The 17,053-nt window shown below is 46.9% G+C and overlaps 4 protein-coding genes across 4 annotated transcripts; 3 read left to right on the top strand and 1 right to left on the bottom strand.

Moving 5' to 3' along the window:
• Positions 1–5,604: 5,604 nt before the first annotated feature.
• Positions 5,605–6,526, top strand: LOC111080300 (proteasome subunit alpha type-2-like). Its single transcript, XM_022375813.2, has 2 exons — positions 5,605–5,940; positions 6,003–6,526. Exons 1-2 carry the CDS (start codon positions 5,651–5,653, stop codon positions 6,463–6,465), a joined length of 753 nt encoding a protein of 250 aa, XP_022231505.2. The 5' UTR covers positions 5,605–5,650; the 3' UTR covers positions 6,466–6,526.
• A 2,820-nt stretch (positions 6,527–9,346) lies between these two features.
• LOC111080302 (inactivation-no-after-potential D protein) lies at positions 9,347–12,191 on the top strand. The gene is made up of 9 exons (XM_022375817.2): positions 9,347–9,564; positions 9,659–10,269; positions 10,329–10,419; positions 10,474–10,829; positions 10,899–11,123; positions 11,186–11,297; positions 11,357–11,496; positions 11,556–11,852; positions 11,913–12,191. Exons 1-9 carry the CDS (start codon positions 9,528–9,530, stop codon positions 12,099–12,101), a joined length of 2,058 nt encoding a protein of 685 aa, XP_022231509.2. The 5' UTR covers positions 9,347–9,527; the 3' UTR covers positions 12,102–12,191.
• LOC111080303 (60S ribosomal protein L23) lies at positions 12,181–13,131 on the bottom strand. The gene is made up of 4 exons (XM_022375818.2): positions 13,027–13,131; positions 12,811–12,894; positions 12,615–12,742; positions 12,181–12,430 (listed from the first exon to the last, which is right to left on the bottom strand). The coding sequence occupies exons 1-4, from the start codon at positions 13,037–13,039 to the stop codon at positions 12,233–12,235; spliced, it is 423 nt and encodes a 140-aa protein (XP_022231510.1). The 5' UTR covers positions 13,040–13,131; the 3' UTR covers positions 12,181–12,232.
• A 1,268-nt stretch (positions 13,132–14,399) lies between these two features.
• On the top strand, positions 14,400–16,897 carry LOC111080314. The gene is made up of 5 exons (XM_041593255.1): positions 14,400–14,838; positions 14,901–15,806; positions 15,866–16,065; positions 16,122–16,494; positions 16,561–16,897. Exons 1-5 carry the CDS (start codon positions 14,647–14,649, stop codon positions 16,657–16,659), a joined length of 1,770 nt encoding a protein of 589 aa, XP_041449189.1. The 5' UTR covers positions 14,400–14,646; the 3' UTR covers positions 16,660–16,897.
• Positions 16,898–17,053: the final 156 nt, after the last annotated feature.

Genomic DNA, 17,053 nt, shown 5'->3' with positions numbered 1-17,053 from the left:
CTAACGAATCAATGATTTTTTGGCCAAGCTCAGTTCAGAGGGGCGTGGCATTGCGTTTTGTTATGTATCTTTATCCGTTTGGATTTGTGTTGGTATTAGATAGATAGAGACAGCTAGAAAGAGAGAAAGAGAGAGAGAGTGTGGTGTTGTGGGGGCAGGGGGATTGTGTCCGTTTCCCAATTTAGTTGCTGAAAATTTATTGCGGCATTTATTCCCTTTGTGTTGTTTATGGCCCAAACCAAGGATCTTATAGCTTTTGGACAAAAAAAATCTGTTCACACAAAGCAAAAATCAAATCAAATGGTAAACAGGCAGAAATACGATGTACGATATATCAGATCGAACCTTCAGGGAGAGTGGTCTAGATTCTAGAAGCATAATCGCAGCAAATTAAATCGAACTTCTGTGTTGATTGCCTTTTTTTTTTGGAAATAATTCTGAAAGTACTTTGATATTTTTTATTTAAGTTCGATTAGAATACTTTCCTTTTATAGCCACTCATCCACTCTATTCAACACGAACTAATCCTCATGGCAGTTCCTTTGCGTTTATCAAAAATATTTGCTCTCTCAATCCACTTTTCATCGCTTAGCCGCAGAATCCCGAGCAATAGTTTCCATGGCGATTCGAGTTTGGCAAACTGCAACCCAACTCAGCCAGCAACGCTGTCTCCTGGCTATCCATGTCCATATCCATGTCCATCGACAGCCACATCCCCTGTCTGTCTTCGGTTAATCATCGCTTAGGCACAGCATGAGTTCTGCTGGTGGATGGAGGATGGAGGATGGAGAACGGAGGACTTTTTGGCGGCCAGTTGAGCGTGAGGATGCGGTGCATTCAAGCTTTTTGCCGGTGAACAATTAACTTATGGGCAAACAATAACGCCCAGGAATGCACGCTGGCAAGAAACAGAGCCGCGCAGAGCCAGAGGAGAGCCACAGCCACCACATCCACATCCTGCTCAGGCCGAGCAGCGGCATGATCCAGCAATAATCCTTCTTTTGTCAGCAAATTTATTGCACACAAACAAACGACCAAAGGACATGCCAGCAGGATGAAAGGGAGTGAAACATTGAGAGGGGGATGGAGACGCTGCACTGGCTGAGAAGGATACTCGGGCGCAGATTGGGGGACTGGAACCGGGACTGGGACTGGGACTGGCATTGTGGATTGTGGATTGGGCTTGGATGAGCGCAGACTTTGACAATACAAATTTTTATTGCGAAATCTGCAAAAGGCAAATAAAAGATTTGACACTTGAATTGCTTTGACTGCAAGGAGCAGGAGCAGGAACAGGACCAGTAGCAGTACCCGGCCAGGACAATGGCTACAGTGACTCCTGCCTGGCTGCGTACAAGGGAGTCTTGGCTGCCACTAATTTGTGCTCGAGTTGCCGCATCCTGCTGTCGCATCCTCCTGCCGTGCATCGATGCACGGATGGGTGTCTGGCACCTGGAGAATCGCAAAGGCAAACACACTCGAGTTCGGTCTCCGACGCGCTACCCGGCGAGGGACTCCACTCCTGGCTTAATAGCTTCGCTTCTTATGTCATTATTAAATCTTTGAAGTATCTGCAGGATGGAAAACAAGCTGCGGGCATGGGGTAGGGGTAGGGGCAGGGGCAGGGGCTGGGGCAGAGACACATACAGGCACTTGAATACTTGAGTGACGCTCAATTTGATGGACAAGGACATCAGGAATCAGCCACCACCCACCCACACACACGGACAAACAGGACAATGGGAAAAATCACAGCAGGCAGCGGGCAAAATTGCGCAACGCAACTGCACCGCACGATTTCGTCCTGCATCAGGATCCCAGGCATCAACCTGCCAACAAGTGGAAAGCACAACAATAGAGTTATACCTCTCCCCTCCCTGTCCCGCTGTCCAAGCGGGAATATTTCACGCTCGATTTATCCTTGCTCAGGGGTGGGTACGGGTGCAGGGTGCAGGGTTTTGTGGCAGCAGCAAGTGCCACACAAACACACACACACACACAACACAAAACTCTGATGTTTCGTGCCTCATTTCATTCAGTTTTGTTCATTTGATGTGGCTGTGGATGCGGATGATGATGATGAGGATGATGCCTGGTGCTTGGTGCCTTTGCCTAAGCCTCTTGTTCGGCAGCAGCGGCAATAAAAATCGAGAGCCCTGCCTAAGCCTCCTTAACGCCTCCTGCCCTCCTTCTGCCAGGATGTCAATTTCTCAATTCATAAATAACCAGAAAAAATAAACGCCAACTCTGCCAGTCGCTATGTTAGATACCCTTTAGATGGCAGATACATATAAGATAAGGAAATAACAGAATATACAGTTTCAGGATCTACTACCTGTAGCTTGAGCTTCGTTGGAGTTATCTCTAAAATCAAACAAGTGATGCAAATAATCCATAATTATATGGATTATAATAATTATAATAATAATATAGAGACGCCTTTTGAGTCTTCCTTTGCAGTTAAATGTTGAATTGTTTGGACTCTATGCCAAGTCCTGACCACTTTCAGGAGTACCCCTCATTTGCTAGGGTACAATAAAAACCCAAAGCCCTTTCAATGTGTCAGCACAAGTGTGGAAATTACAGCGGGCGTGGATGGGCTGGAAAAGTGGGCATCGATGGCAGGCAGAGTGTGTTATTGTTGTTTATTTGCTGCTTCTGCTGCTGCTGCTGCTGTTGAAACCGCAGCCAAAGGATATGCCCATCCCATCATGCATTCATTCCTCCTCTTCCTCTCTCTCTCTATGTGGGATCTCCGCTTGAGTTTTTGAATTGCTCGGCATCCTCTGGCGTACTTGGATCGCATTAAGTTGATTTATTATGCAGCGCAGAATTCAATTAAGTGGGATGATTGTCACTTGTCCGTATGCCACGAAACGAAAGCCAAGGATGTGTCCAGGACGTTGGGATTCACTTCATTCGCATTCGCATTCACATTCATTCGTCTCTGATGTGCTGTGCTGTGCCGTTTGCTCTCTTAACTGTTAACTGTTGGGGCGTGGCAGCTATTTGGACAGTTGGCAATGCCCATAACCAGCCATCGCTGATCCGATCCCCTCAACTCCTGCCCATGCACAAACCATAAAGGATAATCGTTTATTTGTTTTGGTTTCGAGGCTTATGAAGTCAAAGTTAGTTGTGGGATTTACACAATATTGCCCCTTGGGGTTGATTAAATTGCTAAAAGATTTCTAATGCTATTCGAGGTTTCAAAAAGGCGAGACAAAAGATGGATCTTCGTGTAGCTTTGGCACAGTTTTTGATCTATCGATGTGACGGTTTTATTTAGATTAAAAATTACAAATCGAAGGCCGAGGAGGACCTGTTGAAAATCGTTTGCCATGGCAGATAAATATACGAAATATTTATAAGATAAGTTCTGCAATGATCTAATTGGAAGGATGCTGTAGTGCATGCAAAAATCTCTACAGAAGATGTAAACTCCAGAGACTCTGGGGAGACGTCTGGTGAGCAGTGCCACTACCTTTCCCTTCTCTCTGTCGTAGAACATGTCTCTCTCGCAGTGGCAGATCCCCGCATTAATTGCTCATCCGTAGACATGGAAACAATCCACAAAAGAGACAACACATTTACACTTGAGCGGGAAATTTAAATCAAACCAGAAAGAATCAAAATCCAAAAGGAGGACACGCTTAATAAGTTCCCAGCGGGCACGTGTGGCACGCGGACGGACTCCTCGCCCTGGAGTGGGTGTTGGGTAATTCACACTTCCTGCCAGGATCCAGAGGGTGGTGGGGTGGTGGGGTGTGTGGTGTGGTGTGTTGCATGAGGAATTTCATTAAATAATCGTTAGTGTAAATCAATTGGTGAGATCAAAGCCATGTGGGCGACATGGCGACAAATGAAAAGAAAATAGAGGACACAAGTCCGGACACAGCCCAGCCCGTACAAGGACCCGTACACACGGGACTGATGGTTGGATATTACCAATTTGTGCTGTAAATAAAATGTGCACAATAAATATTTGTCAGCATTGATGGAGATATCGCAAACAAGTTAACACGTGCCCAGGGACCGAGTACCGAGTACCGAGTACCGCGAAGTGTGAAGTGCGAACACGTGCGGGTGAGGCTATCAGTGTCCAAAATCAACAATATTGAATGTGCAATCATGGTGATGATGAGTAAGGATCTGGGGGGAAGGAGCAACTGAAACTGAACCCAAAAATTCAGTCTTATTCGATTGGGTATCCTTCAGGAGAGGCCCTGTCCCTGGTCCTGGCCCACTCCCAAGCTCTGTCCGAATATCCCCATATGGAGCCAGCAAATCTTTATTCCCATAATCGCATTAGGCCGTCAGTCCAAATTGTCAAGCCCTCATCCTTCATTCCTAACCATCCACCCAACCATTCGATTGTCGTTGTCATTGTCCTTGGGCTGCTTCAAGCAGAGCCCAAGCGAGAATACAAGCGTTTGAAATTTAATTTAACGCATTTACATGCAGCTTAAGATCTGTTCGCCTCTCGCCTCTGGCCTCGGGGCACTGGGCACAGCACAGCAAACAAATCAAACGTATTTAGAGGAGCGGAGCGAACAACTCAAACAAAGGGATGCGTATACGGCTACGGCTACGGCTACGTATACGTATACGGATGCGGATGATATTTTCGAGACTCGCTTTTCGGCATCCATCCCCCGGTCGGTCCGGCTGTGACCCTGCGCACATGCAGACACACACCACGGCAAGGAGCAGGCAGCCAGGAGCAGGGGCGGCCGGTCTGCGAGCGAGTTGGAAAAACTCAATATTTGAATAACTTACTACCGTGTGGAGAGCAAACTTTTGAGGCTGCAGCAGCAGCAGCAGCAGCAGCAGCAACAGCAGCAACAGAAGTGAAGTGGCAGTGGCTGTAGCTGAGTGTGGGGAGGGGTGGGGGCACTTGAGGCAAGCTAAGGACATTGGCGGGTCGTCGCAAAAGGACAATTATTTGCTTACGCGTTGTCATTCAAATTGAGTTTTAATGTAGAGCGGACCGTAATCCACTAAGTCTCATACCGAACCACTCCTCACTCCTCACTCACAAACCCTCCATCCCGCACCACTCTGCACCAATCAGGCAGGGGCTGGGCTGCAAGTGCGCCGCTGGCATGTGGGCACCATTATTTGCTCTATCACGTTCACGTACTGGAGTTATGAGGACATTATACATCCGTAGTAAACACAAATATCTATAATCCGTGCCCCAGAGGCGGGCATTCCGTGCGTCATGCGAACTTTTAGCTGCAACTTGGGAGGGGTGGGGGCTGCTGCTGCCCCGGAACACATGTACGGCCGTAATTGTTTGTAGATGTCCTTAAACGTCGTGAGAATATTCAGTTGGTTTTCCGCTTCCGCACGGCCTGCACCGTCCCTGTCCCATTTGTTTTATGTATCTTTGGCGGAGCTGGGGAGGGAGCAGGGAGTAGAGCCTGTTGCGCCTCTCAGATGATGGGGTTTCCTGCTCAATGAGTTTTCCACAAGTTGAAGTTTGTGCAGTGCTTCGATTCGATCGGAAGGAGTTCTAAAGAGCCCAGATATTCGGTAATTAAAGATTAAAAGTATTAAATATATTTTATATATTTCGTTTTTTTTGTGTGTGCCATCAAAGTAGCCCACTTTTGTGTCTATTTCTATTTTTCTATTTTTTTATTAAATGGATGAAGAGTTCAAGTTTTCGCCAAGCTTCTATGATGCCACCGGAATCGTAGGGCAATCTTTGTGCGCCTTGCGCGCGGCATCCAAGGGCAGCACCTCCGTGGGCATCGTCGCACCCGATTGCGTCGTCATTGCCACAGCGACAAGAAAATCTTCGGTTCTGATGGAGCCGCGCAGAGTGCCGCACGTGGCACCAATAGACTTAATGACAGGAATGACATATTCCGGATTGAGTGGCGACTTTCGCACGCTCAAAAAGCACGCCCAGAAATGTTCCAACAACAACAAGTAAATGTCTAGTTTCGCATTTTTTGTTGATACCTGCTGATGATTACTCTCCTCTCTCATAGTCTGAGCAATGGCTTGGCGGCCGAAGTTAGCCACATGGCGCACTCCATGGCCATCGTCATGCAGGAGTACACCCAAATCTCGAGTGCGCGACCCTTTGGAGTGTCCCTGTTGATCGCCGGCTGTGACAGGGGTGGGGTGCCACATCTGTACAATTGCAGTGCCACCGGCTCCCACTTCCCCAGGAAGGCCATTGCTCTGGGCCGTAATGCAGACATCTGCACAAACTTCCTGGAGCAGCGATGCAGTGAGAATCTCAGAGTGGAAGATGCCATCAGCACTGCACTGTTGGCTCTAAAGACAGGATATGAGAAGAAGCAGCCAGAGGGTGATGAGAAGGGGGGAGCGGAGGAGGAGCGTCCAATGCCCACCGACGTCATCGAAATTGGCATTGCCTATCCGGAGGGTTTCGAGTGTTTGGACTTTAGACATGTGGATGAGTTTTATGCAGATTTGGCCAGATAATTTATAGTTCTTTTTCTTTTAAGGGAAATATTAAAGTAAGCTAAAAATAAACTTTCAAACATATTTCTACAACTTGCTAACCGACTTGCCTTCCAAACGTGAACATATGTGGATGGGATAAAGCCTATTCCTATCTAGGGAAAAGTAACCAATCACATGGATACCGAATCCCTGGATACATATACACATAGCAGCATATGTAGATCGTCTGTCTAGCTTGGTATATGAGGAATCTCCTAATGATATAAGCAAAGACCAGCACTTCCAGAATGAAACAGACAATGCCTGCCTCATATTCCGTTATTCTTTTGCAACTAGCGCCTATTCCCATCTGTAGTATATTCCCAAGCCGAGCTTAGGACACCCACTTAAGATATAAATATATATCTTATTCCTATCTAGCGATACCTAAGGAATTCCTTCCGACTTTATGCTTGTCCTAGAAACTATTCATATCTACGAATATTAAGAATTTCATTACTGGCTTTCTATCCGAAAAAGCGTCTCTACTTCCCTTCCGGCTATACTGCACTCATAAATGGCTCTCCTTTCCCTCCCTCTCTCTCTCTCTCGCTGTCTACGCCTGGAGGATGTAGGGTAGAGAGGATGGAACATGGTGGTACAGGCACAATTTCCATATTATTCCAAATCTTTGTGTGAAGTGTTTTTGCGCAGAAAACTGTAATTCTTATTCATTTCCAGGACGCACTCTGGAGGGCCTGCTAGACGATTATTAGCAATTTACTGCTATAACTGCATGTAAGTACAACACGAGAACAAGTCAACAACGGATTCGCACACACACACACACACACACACAGGCACACACACGTGCACGTGCACGTAAGAGCAGAGCCACTTACATAAGAGTCTGTCTCTTCCTCTCCCTCTATCGCTGTGCGGAAAATCACTTCAGTTAACTAAATGCGCCGACTGCGACGCAGCAGCACTGCTCGCAAGGAGGCAGCAGGGAGGCCAGAGCGAGAGGCCATGACTGCCGAAAAGCAGCAGCCATTGCGCGGGGCGGGGCCACAGAGGCGACCAATGGCTGTTCAGCAGCAGCGCATACGTATCCTGCCAGCATCCATTTCGCTGCTGCTGTGTAGATGATGAGCAGCGGGAAGGGTGGTGGGGCGAGAGGGGAAAGTTAAGCTCATTTTCACTGCTTCTCGTTTTCTCCTCTCTCTCTCGAATTTACTTTACTAACAAAACATGACTGTTGGGAGGCAAAAAGGAAATTGTTTTATCAAATGGGTTTCCTTACGCTTTTTTATTATGAAATTAATTTCCAACATCGTTCCGCAGTCGTTGACGTTTACTGCGCTCCTACACACCACCCTCCGCATCCCGCTCCCCCGCTCCCCCTCCCACCGACCACATTTGAGCTGTGGCCATTTTCCAGTTCCATTTTCCACCCGCTCTTTGAGCATGTGTTTACTCTAGTTTTGCTTTGCCTTTTTTCTCGCTTAGAAATTTTCTACTCACATTTAATGGAAATGTTTGCGTAGCCCCTACCCTCGTATCCCACTCCCCCTCCCCACCCCTCCCTGGTGCCCATCGTGCACATCGTCTGGCAAAGGCATTAAAATGCAAATCTTGATTATGAATTTAAGACTCACTCGCACACAAATTAAATTCATTTGCCACCACTCAAATGGCAGCAATCCAGAAACTTTTATTCAATTGCTGCATTGCCTGCCTCTGCCTGCTCTCTTCACATTGCCCCAGATGGGAGTCTATCGCAGGGATCCAAATATATATATTTTTGTTTGCAATAAAACGACTAAAATATTTCATTGGTTTCACTTTCCTTCAATTTTTACATTTTACGTAAATACATTTATGGAGGATTTTCTGATTTTTCCCTAGATTCTTCCAAGGCAGTGACGAAGAATCAAGAGTTACATTCAAATAAATATAAGTATTCTTGAATAGTATTTGTGCTCAAGTTTAACTACTGATTTAGCATAAGGCGGCTTAAAGGGTCAGCTTTAAGAAATCGTGCAGATCTTCACAGTCACAATCACTTATATCATACGACATTAAGTGCCATAGGAACGACTATTATATCCACAAATAACATATCTATGTAATTGAATGGATCTCTTATCTTACCATGGAAGCAATCTATCTGCCATGGTTTACAGATAAAGCATTGATCTATCATTAATTCTTCCCAAAAATTTCCGTCTGCTTCTTGCCATCTAAGTCCTGCAGTTATCTAAATAGAAGGAGAACCTTTCTCTAAAGCCCTCTCTGTCTGCTCTTGGGAATCTGTCTGCGAATTAATTCTATATTAGTCGTTCCAGCTTTATTCAGTATTCCCCTCGCAGGTCTGACTGCACCTGCTTTGGTTCTGTGCCATCATATGTTAATGTTATTCCGTGGTAAGTGCGACGAAAGAAATGTCTAAAATCGATGGGCATTTGTGAGCAAAACTTAGGCGGCTTCCGCTGGCGGAGTGTTTTTTTCTTTTCTGTTCAGCATGGGGCCTGTGCCGCGAATCGCCCAATCGAAATTAATAAGGTGTTATGGACAATAAAGACAGGGCGGGGACTCCTGCCCCTGCCCTGTCTCCAGTCCATGTTGTGACAGTCTTGGGAGAGCTACGTCTAGTGTCTGCCGAACAGGGTGAGTGGGCAGGCAAGCGATAGTTACTCAATGCAATTGAAGCACCTCCGCCAGATCGATAGCACTGGCCTGCATGCCAAACTTACGCAAAAAGACACCAAACGTTTCTTCGATCCAAGCACTGGCGAGTGTTCCCGTGTAGCCTGCACCCCTGCTCACCAGTGTAATCGATACGAAAATCATACTCAAAATAGAATGGCCACTAAGTCAGTTAGCATGAATGTCCGCCAGCTAATTGTGAAATCAGTTTAGGCGCACTTTTCCATCGGCTCAAAACGGGCGCTGCCGCCGCGGAACATTAAAAATTGTAAAAAAAAAAATAATAAGCGACTAAAGCTCGAATAAAAAAATAAATTTAAAATATTTATACGTTGACTTAATGTCCGGGCAGTGAGTGGAGTCAGTGGACGACAAAGCAGTAGCCATCCGCAATGGTGCAGTTCCTGGGAAAGGCAGGCGCCGCTGGTGGTCAGTGCTAATCGAATTTGTCCCCAATTCCGTGAAAACTGGGAACTTGACCTTGAAACGTGGTCAACTGATACACTCCCGTTCCCTTTCACAGAACTCATTCACATGGTGACCCTGGACAAGACGGGCAAGAAGTCCTTCGGCATCTGCATTGTGCGTGGCGAGGTGAAGGACTCGCCCAACACGAAGACTACCGGAATATTTATCAAAGGCATCGTGCCCGAGAGTCCAGCCCATTTGTGCGGCCGGCTGAAGGTGGGCGATCGTATCCTCTCGCTGAATGGCAAGGATGTGCGCCACTCCACGGAGCAGGCGGTGATCGACCTCATCAAGGATGCAGACTTCAAGATCGACCTGGAGATACAGACCATCGATAAGAGCGAGGAGCAGGCCAAGAACGATCCGCGCAGCAATGGCTACACGCAGGCCAAGAACAAGTTCAACCAGGAGCAGGTCCCCATCAACACCATGGGGATGGGCCAGGGCCAGGGCATGGGTATGGGACAGGGCCAGGGTCAGGGTCAGGGTCAGGGCCAGGGCCAGGGGCAAGGCATGGGCATGAACAGGCAGCCGACGATGCAGAAGCGGAACCAAACCTTCACGGCCTCCATGCGGAACAGGCATGCGGCGAGCAACTATGCGGACGAGGACGATGAGGACACCCGCGACATGACCGGACGCATCCGCACGGAGGCGGGCTATGAGGTGGGTCTCGACTTCAATCCCCACAGTCCCCGGATGTGATCCATTCTCTGCCCCCACAGATCGATCGCGCCTCTGCGGGCAACTGCAAGCTGAATAAGCAGGAGAAGGAGCGCGACAAGGAGCAGGAGGACGAGTTCGGATACACGATGGGTGAGTCTGCTCCACCAATGTCGCCCATGCAGTAGCAATCCTGATCTCCCACAGCCAAGATCAACAAGCGGTACAACATGATGAAGGATCTGCGCCGCATCGAGGTGCAGCGAACGGCCAGCAAGCCGCTGGGCATCGCCCTGGCCGGCCACAAGGACCGCCAGAAGATGGCCTGCTTTGTGGCGGGCGTCGATACCAACGGCACATTCGCCAGCGTCGACTTCAAAGCCGGCGACGAGATCGTCGAGGTGAATGGCAACGTGCTGAAGAACCGCTGCCACTTGAACGCCTCCGCGGTGTTCAAGAACGTGGAAGGAGACAAGCTCGTGCTGATCACGTCGCGACGCAAGCCCAATGACGAGGGCATGTGTGTCAAGCCCATCAAGAAGTTCCCGACAGCATCAGACGAGGCAAGCGAGACATTCTCCTAAGGGGAAGCCACAAAAAGTTAATCCTTTGTTGCTCCTCCTCATCCACAGACCAAGTACATATTCGACCAGTACCCGAAGGCGCGCTCGGTTCAGGTGCGCAAGGAGGGCTTCCTGGGCATCATGGTGATCTACGGCAAGCACGTGGAGGTGGGCAGTGGCATCTTTATCTCCGACTTGCGCGAGGGCTCCAATGCAGAGTTGGCGGGCGTCAAAGTGGGCGACATGCTGCTGGCCATCAACCAGGACGTGACCATGGAGTCCAACTACGATGAAGTGAGTAATTTGCCTGGCCTCCCCGCCCTTCCCCTAATCCGACTAATTCCACGTGGTCTTAGGCAACGGGGCTGATCAAACGGGCCGAGGGCGTCGTCACGATGATCCTGCTAACGCTCAAGAGCGAGGAATCCATACGCGCCGAGAAGGAGGCGGAGGACAAGAAGAAGGAGGGTAAGCAAGTGCAGTGGAGGCCCGGCCACCATTAACCATTCTTCGCTGTTCTCCCGCAGAGGCCAAGAAGGAGGCGGAGAAGCCACAGGAGCCAGCCACAGCTGAGATCAAGCCCAACAAAAAGATCCTCATTGAGGTGAAGGTTGAGAAGAAGCCGCTGGGCGTCATAGTCGCGGGCGGCAAGAACAACCACGTCAAGGTAACGCACCAGTGGGTAGTACGAAGCAACAATAATCCCCAATCGAATCTCTTTTCCAGACTGGCTGTGTCATCACACACATCTACCCGGAGGGAGCAGTGGCCGCCGACAACCGCCTCAAGATCTACGATCACATCACCGACGTGAATGGCGTGCCGGTGCACGTTGGGAGCATGACCACGCTGAAGGTGCACCAGCTGTTCCACATGACGTACGAGCGAACCGTCAATTTCACCGTCTTTCGCGCCGATCCATCCGAGCTGGAAAAGTTCAACGTGGACTTCATGAAGAAGGCGGGCAAGGAGCTCGGCCTCTCCCTCTCGCCCAACGAGCTTGGCTGCACCATCGCGGATATCGTGAGTGCCCGTGGGTAGTCGTGCGGGTGCTTTGTCACTGAAAATCACTTGTCTCTGCAGGTACAAGGCCAATATCCAGAGATCGACAGCAAGCTGCAACGCGGAGACATCATTACCAAGTTGAACGGCGATGGCCTGGAGGGGCTCACGTTCCAAGTGTGCTACGCGCTGTTCAAGGGCGCCAATGGCAAGATATCGATGGAGGTGACACGACCGAAGCCCACGCAGCGCACCGAAGCGCCCAAGTAATAGGCAGATTCGAACACACTCGCGAAAACATCCTCCAGAGCTGCGACAGCAGTGCATTGAATAAAAGATCCGACAACTCTTAATTGAAAACAAACTTCGTTCCGTTATGGGTTTATTTGTAAGGAAATTCCTTAGGCTATAGAGCTTGCATTCGATGCGATACGGGGCCACAGATCAGCGCATTCCTTGGCCACAGGCCCGGTGATGGCCGACCCTTTCATTTCGCCCTTGTTGTTTACTATGACCCCGGCATTGTCTTCAAAGTATATAAACACCCCGTCCCTCCTGCGGAACGGCTTGCGCTGCCGAATCACCACGGCAGGCATAACCTAAAAGAGAACATGAGACGCAAATCAGTAACCAGCTAACAAAAAAAAACAACGAAGCACATAATCAGTCGACGCAAGGTGTGCTTTATACTATGCAGACTCGGAGCAATTTCACTAAAAGTGGTTCCACTTTGTGCACATACACACACACACCTAGCATCGAAGAAACTGCATAAACACTCACCTTCTTCCTGAGCTCTGGCTTGCCCTTCTTGACGGTGGCCACAAACATGTCACCGACGCCAGCAGCAGGCAGACGATTCAGACGACCACGAATACCGTGCACGGCAATAACATACAAGTTCTTGGCACCTGGAATGCATCAACGAAGCTGGCATTAGCAGACGCCATTCGGAGCCGGTATATCAATGCACACTTACCAGTATTATCAGCGCAGTTCATGACGGCGCCAACAGGCAAACCTAGGGAGATGCGGAATTTACCTCCCGCGGTACCACCACGTCCTAAACGACGAAAACACACAAATAATTAGTTAGACCACTACATTGTTTTACACCCATAATCGTTGCACAATTGCTTTTCATGGATGGCACACTTTCAATGCGATTTAATTCGATTATTTTCCGAAATTTTACCTCTCTTCGACATTTTGTAGCGTTCGGAACAGGAAGTTAAAAGAAAGAACCGTGTGACCGCAGATTTATTGATGAAATACACCGCTCGATCCTCAGAAATATACCGAAATATACCTTCTTATTTTCTTTAAATACCGTAAATATACCGAGAAAACAAAAACTTAGCCCCGCTTTATTTAACCTGGTGAGTAACCAGTAAATAAGGATATAACAAAAAAAACTATTTTGAACAATCTTTGTATTATTTCGCTTAAAAAATAGCATATAACACCATTTTTCAGTAATAATTATTTGAGCCCGATACCACCTCGATAGAATCGATATTTTTTTCAAAACATTCAAAACTATCGACGACTCAATCGAAGGATAGATTTTTCAACAAAATATACTGTCTGACCCACAGAAATATACCAAAATATACCATGTCATTATTAAAATATACCCTAAATATATTTAATTCTTTTTCATTGGATTGTTTACATAATAAGGTTCAAACAAAAACGGCCAAAGCATAAAACGTATATGTTGACAAAATGTGATGTCGTGTTTCTGGTCAACCAAGTTTATTCCATGCGTGTGAACTTTTGTATACCCCATTTCATTTAATTGATGTTAAATTTATTGTTTCAAGCTGCTTTTAAACATTAATATTGCATTTTATCCTAGATTGACATGTTTTTGACCTATTAATGCACATGTTTTGTGTGTTTGTATACACATTTATCCCCGTTCTGATACCTATTATCGGTAGCCGTGAGCTGCAAAATTTCGTTAATATCTTTAAAACAGAGACTGATTAGCTTCTGCATTAATTGGAGCCTGAAATTTCAAACCATATGTATGTCAAGTCCATAATATCCATTTTCCCAAGGTATTCAAATTTGTTGCTCATTTCGTGCCAAAGTAGCACAACAATGCTGCCTATTCATTTCCCCATGTTGCTGAAATTTTTCCCATACAAATCAAATGTATCTTACGGGAACGAGTAGTGCGCTAAATTGAGTTTGGTGGTCAATTTGAAATGTGTCTTAATATTTGGAAAAATAATTCCACGATATCTTTGACCTGAAATTTTTAGATATGTTTGTAAAATGGTCGACAATGGGCTAATCGCAAATCGGATGTAAAAATAAAGAACTGGTTCGCAAAGCGCCGCTCTGGCGAAATTTGTTTTAATTCTCCAAACCGATATTTTTGTGCGATATTTAAAATGTTCAATGGAACTTTGTGAATTTTAAACACTCTCAATCTAATCATGTCGGGTTAATACCCAAAATCAGAAATCAAATAAAAAACATTGATATTTAAAAGAATGAACTAGTTCCGGGTCTCTAAAACGCAATCATGAGGTTATCTGATATGGCAACCACGTACGAAAGTCCAGTTATTTCGAAAATTTTTACACGCGGCGTCCTATTACAAATAACGCGAAAACACAGTTAAAACACCTTCAAAAGTAAATGGAACATAAACAATGGTGGCACTTAAAACTTAATGCTGCGCGGTGGTTTTTGTCTGCACTTCATTCGGCTCCCACACTTCTGCAAACGAGGAGGCAATAATACTAATTTTCTTATACATACATATGTAATTATTGTGCTGTGCTGACTTTCATTCAATATGGATAAAACTGGACAACTAGACGTCGTAAAGAAGATGCTGCACTCTGTTATGGTGTCGTCGCCTGAGTTAATGACGCTCCAGAAACTGAGTCGCGACTACAAGGAGATGGTGGGGGCAGAAGTGCCGTACCGCCAGCTCGGCTTCGGGGACTTGGAAAATTTTCTTCGCTGCATTCCGGACATTGTAAAGGTATGAATGAAACCAGGTTTTCATAGAATTCTATTGCATATTCAAATAACACAAATCAACAGGTGACCGGATCTGGGCCTATGGCGTTTGTGCAGCCATTATCAACTGCACAGTCGGCACACATCCAGAAATTCGTCAAGGGCCAGAAAAAGACATCAAAACATTCCAAAATTGCCAGTGGACGCAAGCCAAAGTTTTTGTATAACCCGACGCCGTCGGATTTGGTCTTTATCAACGAGTCTGTAAGGAAGGCCCCGTCTGGAAAGATGTACAATCCGGTCAATCCGTTTAGGCCGCAAATGTATCCAATAGTAATGCTCCCTAACTATCAGTATCTTAATCAGCACATCCAGCAGCCTCCTGCCTACGTTCAGATGAACAACTTCCAGTCCAGTCGTCCAATCATTCCGTTCAATCGCCCTCAGATGAAAGTCAATCCGACCGTCTATCCAAACGTACATCCGCAGGGAATGTATAGCATTCATAAATATACGCAACCGATCCGCACTTCGACTCCAATAGCAAATAAACCGCCGCCAGTGCGCACTTCGACTCCAATAGCAAATAAACCGCCGCCAGTGCGCACTTCGACTCCAATGGAAAATAAACCGCCGCCAGTGCGCACTTCGACTCCAATGGAAAATAAACCGCCGCCAGAGCGAAAGCCAACGGAGCGAGTGCGCACTCCGTCTCCGGATTTAGATGCCATGGTGAAGGCAGTCAAAGATCTATCACTAGCTAAAGGTGGTGATGCTCCAACTGGCGAGACGAAGGCACAGAAGATAAATGTGTTGGATGCGAAGCAAGTGGCCATCGAACTTTATAGCTCCGACGATGAAAAAGTCGTCGTAGAACAGGCGGAAGCTAAAAGTGCTGTGCTTGAACTCGACAAGCCACGAAAGGAAAAGTCCTACGATTCCTCCAGCGATGATTGCATCGAAAGTGAGGCCTTTCCAGCATATGCTGTGGTAAAGTTCAGCTACCTATTGCAATGATAAATTTCGCTTAGACTGTGCTTGTCTTGCAGGACCAACGTGTTCTTGGTGTTGACTATCCGCACGACGCCGTTCGCTCCGATTACAAGATGCCGCGTCGCGATTTGGAAAAAGCTCTCAAAGTGGACGAGCGCTACTTCCTGCAGCTGGTGGAGGTGACCAATCCGCATAGCTTCTACTTCTGGATATACGACGACTACGATGTATATCAAACCTTTTCACATAATATGCAGTAAGTCAGACGCTTCTTTTTTCTGTTGAGTTTGTCTTATACGCATTTGCTTGCAGGCAAGTCTACAAAAATTTGGATTCAGGGACGTTCACGATGCCCCAGTGCCTGATGACGCCCGGCCACCTGTGCGTCGTCTGCCCCAGCAATTCATCGGAGTGGGAGCGCGCCAAGATCGTCAGCCAACGGACTGACAATTTGCGAAAGACCATCGAGGTGGAGCTCATTGATACGGGCGTAATCGATACTGTTTACACAAAGGATGTGAAGTTTCTAATGGATCAATTCGCCAGCATGCCGCCGCAAGGAATACCGGGCCGCCTGGCTTATGTGTCGCCGGTCAAGAGTCCGCGCTGGTCATCGCAAGCTGTGGCCGCATTCAAACAACAAGTGAGCTACCGCAGACTCTTTGGAAAAGTGGAGGCCATCAAGGTAGGACGCTAACCGAAAAACGTTGAAGTGAGATAAGTGAGTAAGATATACATTTGAATGTTTCAGAACAACATCGCGCATGTGGTGCTCGTCGATGAGGATAGTGTTAATTTGAACCTTACGCTGATAAACTGTGGCTTGGTGCGACGCTGCCTGCAGACCTAGCAGACCATTATTTTGACCATTCCTATTATTCATTCATTTAATCTCAATCACCTAATCACATTTTTTGTTTGTTTTCTGCGTTATATTTTTGTCGACATGGAATGTCCAAGTTGTTTTCTTTATTAATTTTTGGTAGTAGTAAAACGAACCGTTTATTTTATTTTAAGGCAAACGCTGTCCTGCTTTTCTTTTTATTATTTACGTGTAATAAAATACTAAGTTACATAAATCCCCCGACAAGTCGCTGTCCTTCGCCTGATTTATGCTTGAAAGTAAGACAAAACAAGGACTCAAAGACGAACCACTTGCGTAGAGATCTCGCTCGCAACTAAATATTATATTCCTGAACGGAAACTTCTGAATCTGAATGGAAAATCATGATGCCTGCCCCAGC

The sequence above is a fragment of the Drosophila obscura genome, unplaced genomic scaffold (genome assembly GCF_018151105.1).
Source record: "Drosophila obscura isolate BZ-5 IFL unplaced genomic scaffold, ASM1815110v1 contig_186, whole genome shotgun sequence".
In the NCBI taxonomy this organism is placed as follows: Eukaryota; Metazoa; Arthropoda; class Insecta; order Diptera; family Drosophilidae; genus Drosophila; species Drosophila obscura.
This window is presented reverse-complemented; position numbering and strand designations above follow the sequence as displayed.

Coding starts and splice junctions, on each gene's coding strand:
- LOC111080300 (XM_022375813.2), top strand. CDS start 5,651: ATGGATGAAGAGTTCAAGTTTTCGCCAAGCTTCTATGATGCCACCGGA. Junction 5,941..6,002: donor AAATGTTCCAACAACAACAA/GTAAATGTCTAG, acceptor CCTCTCTCATAG/TCTGAGCAATGGCTTGGCGG.
- LOC111080302 (XM_022375817.2), top strand. CDS start 9,528: ATGGTGCAGTTCCTGGGAAAGGCAGGCGCCGCTGGTG. Junction 10,830..10,898: donor TCCCGACAGCATCAGACGAG/GCAAGCGAGACA, acceptor CCTCATCCACAG/ACCAAGTACATATTCGACCA. Junction 11,853..11,912: donor GCTGCACCATCGCGGATATC/GTGAGTGCCCGT, acceptor TTGTCTCTGCAG/GTACAAGGCCAATATCCAGA.
- LOC111080303 (XM_022375818.2), bottom strand. Junction 12,743..12,810: donor GAACTGCGCTGATAATACTG/GTAAGTGTGCAT, acceptor GATGCATTCCAG/GTGCCAAGAACTTGTATGTT. Junction 12,431..12,614: donor AGCCAGAGCTCAGGAAGAAG/GTGAGTGTTTAT, acceptor GTTCTCTTTTAG/GTTATGCCTGCCGTGGTGAT.
- LOC111080314 (XM_041593255.1), top strand. CDS start 14,647: ATGGATAAAACTGGACAACTAGACGTCGTAAAGAAGATGCTGCACTCT. Junction 16,066..16,121: donor ACCTTTTCACATAATATGCA/GTAAGTCAGACG, acceptor ATTTGCTTGCAG/GCAAGTCTACAAAAATTTGG. Junction 16,495..16,560: donor GAAAAGTGGAGGCCATCAAG/GTAGGACGCTAA, acceptor TGAATGTTTCAG/AACAACATCGCGCATGTGGT.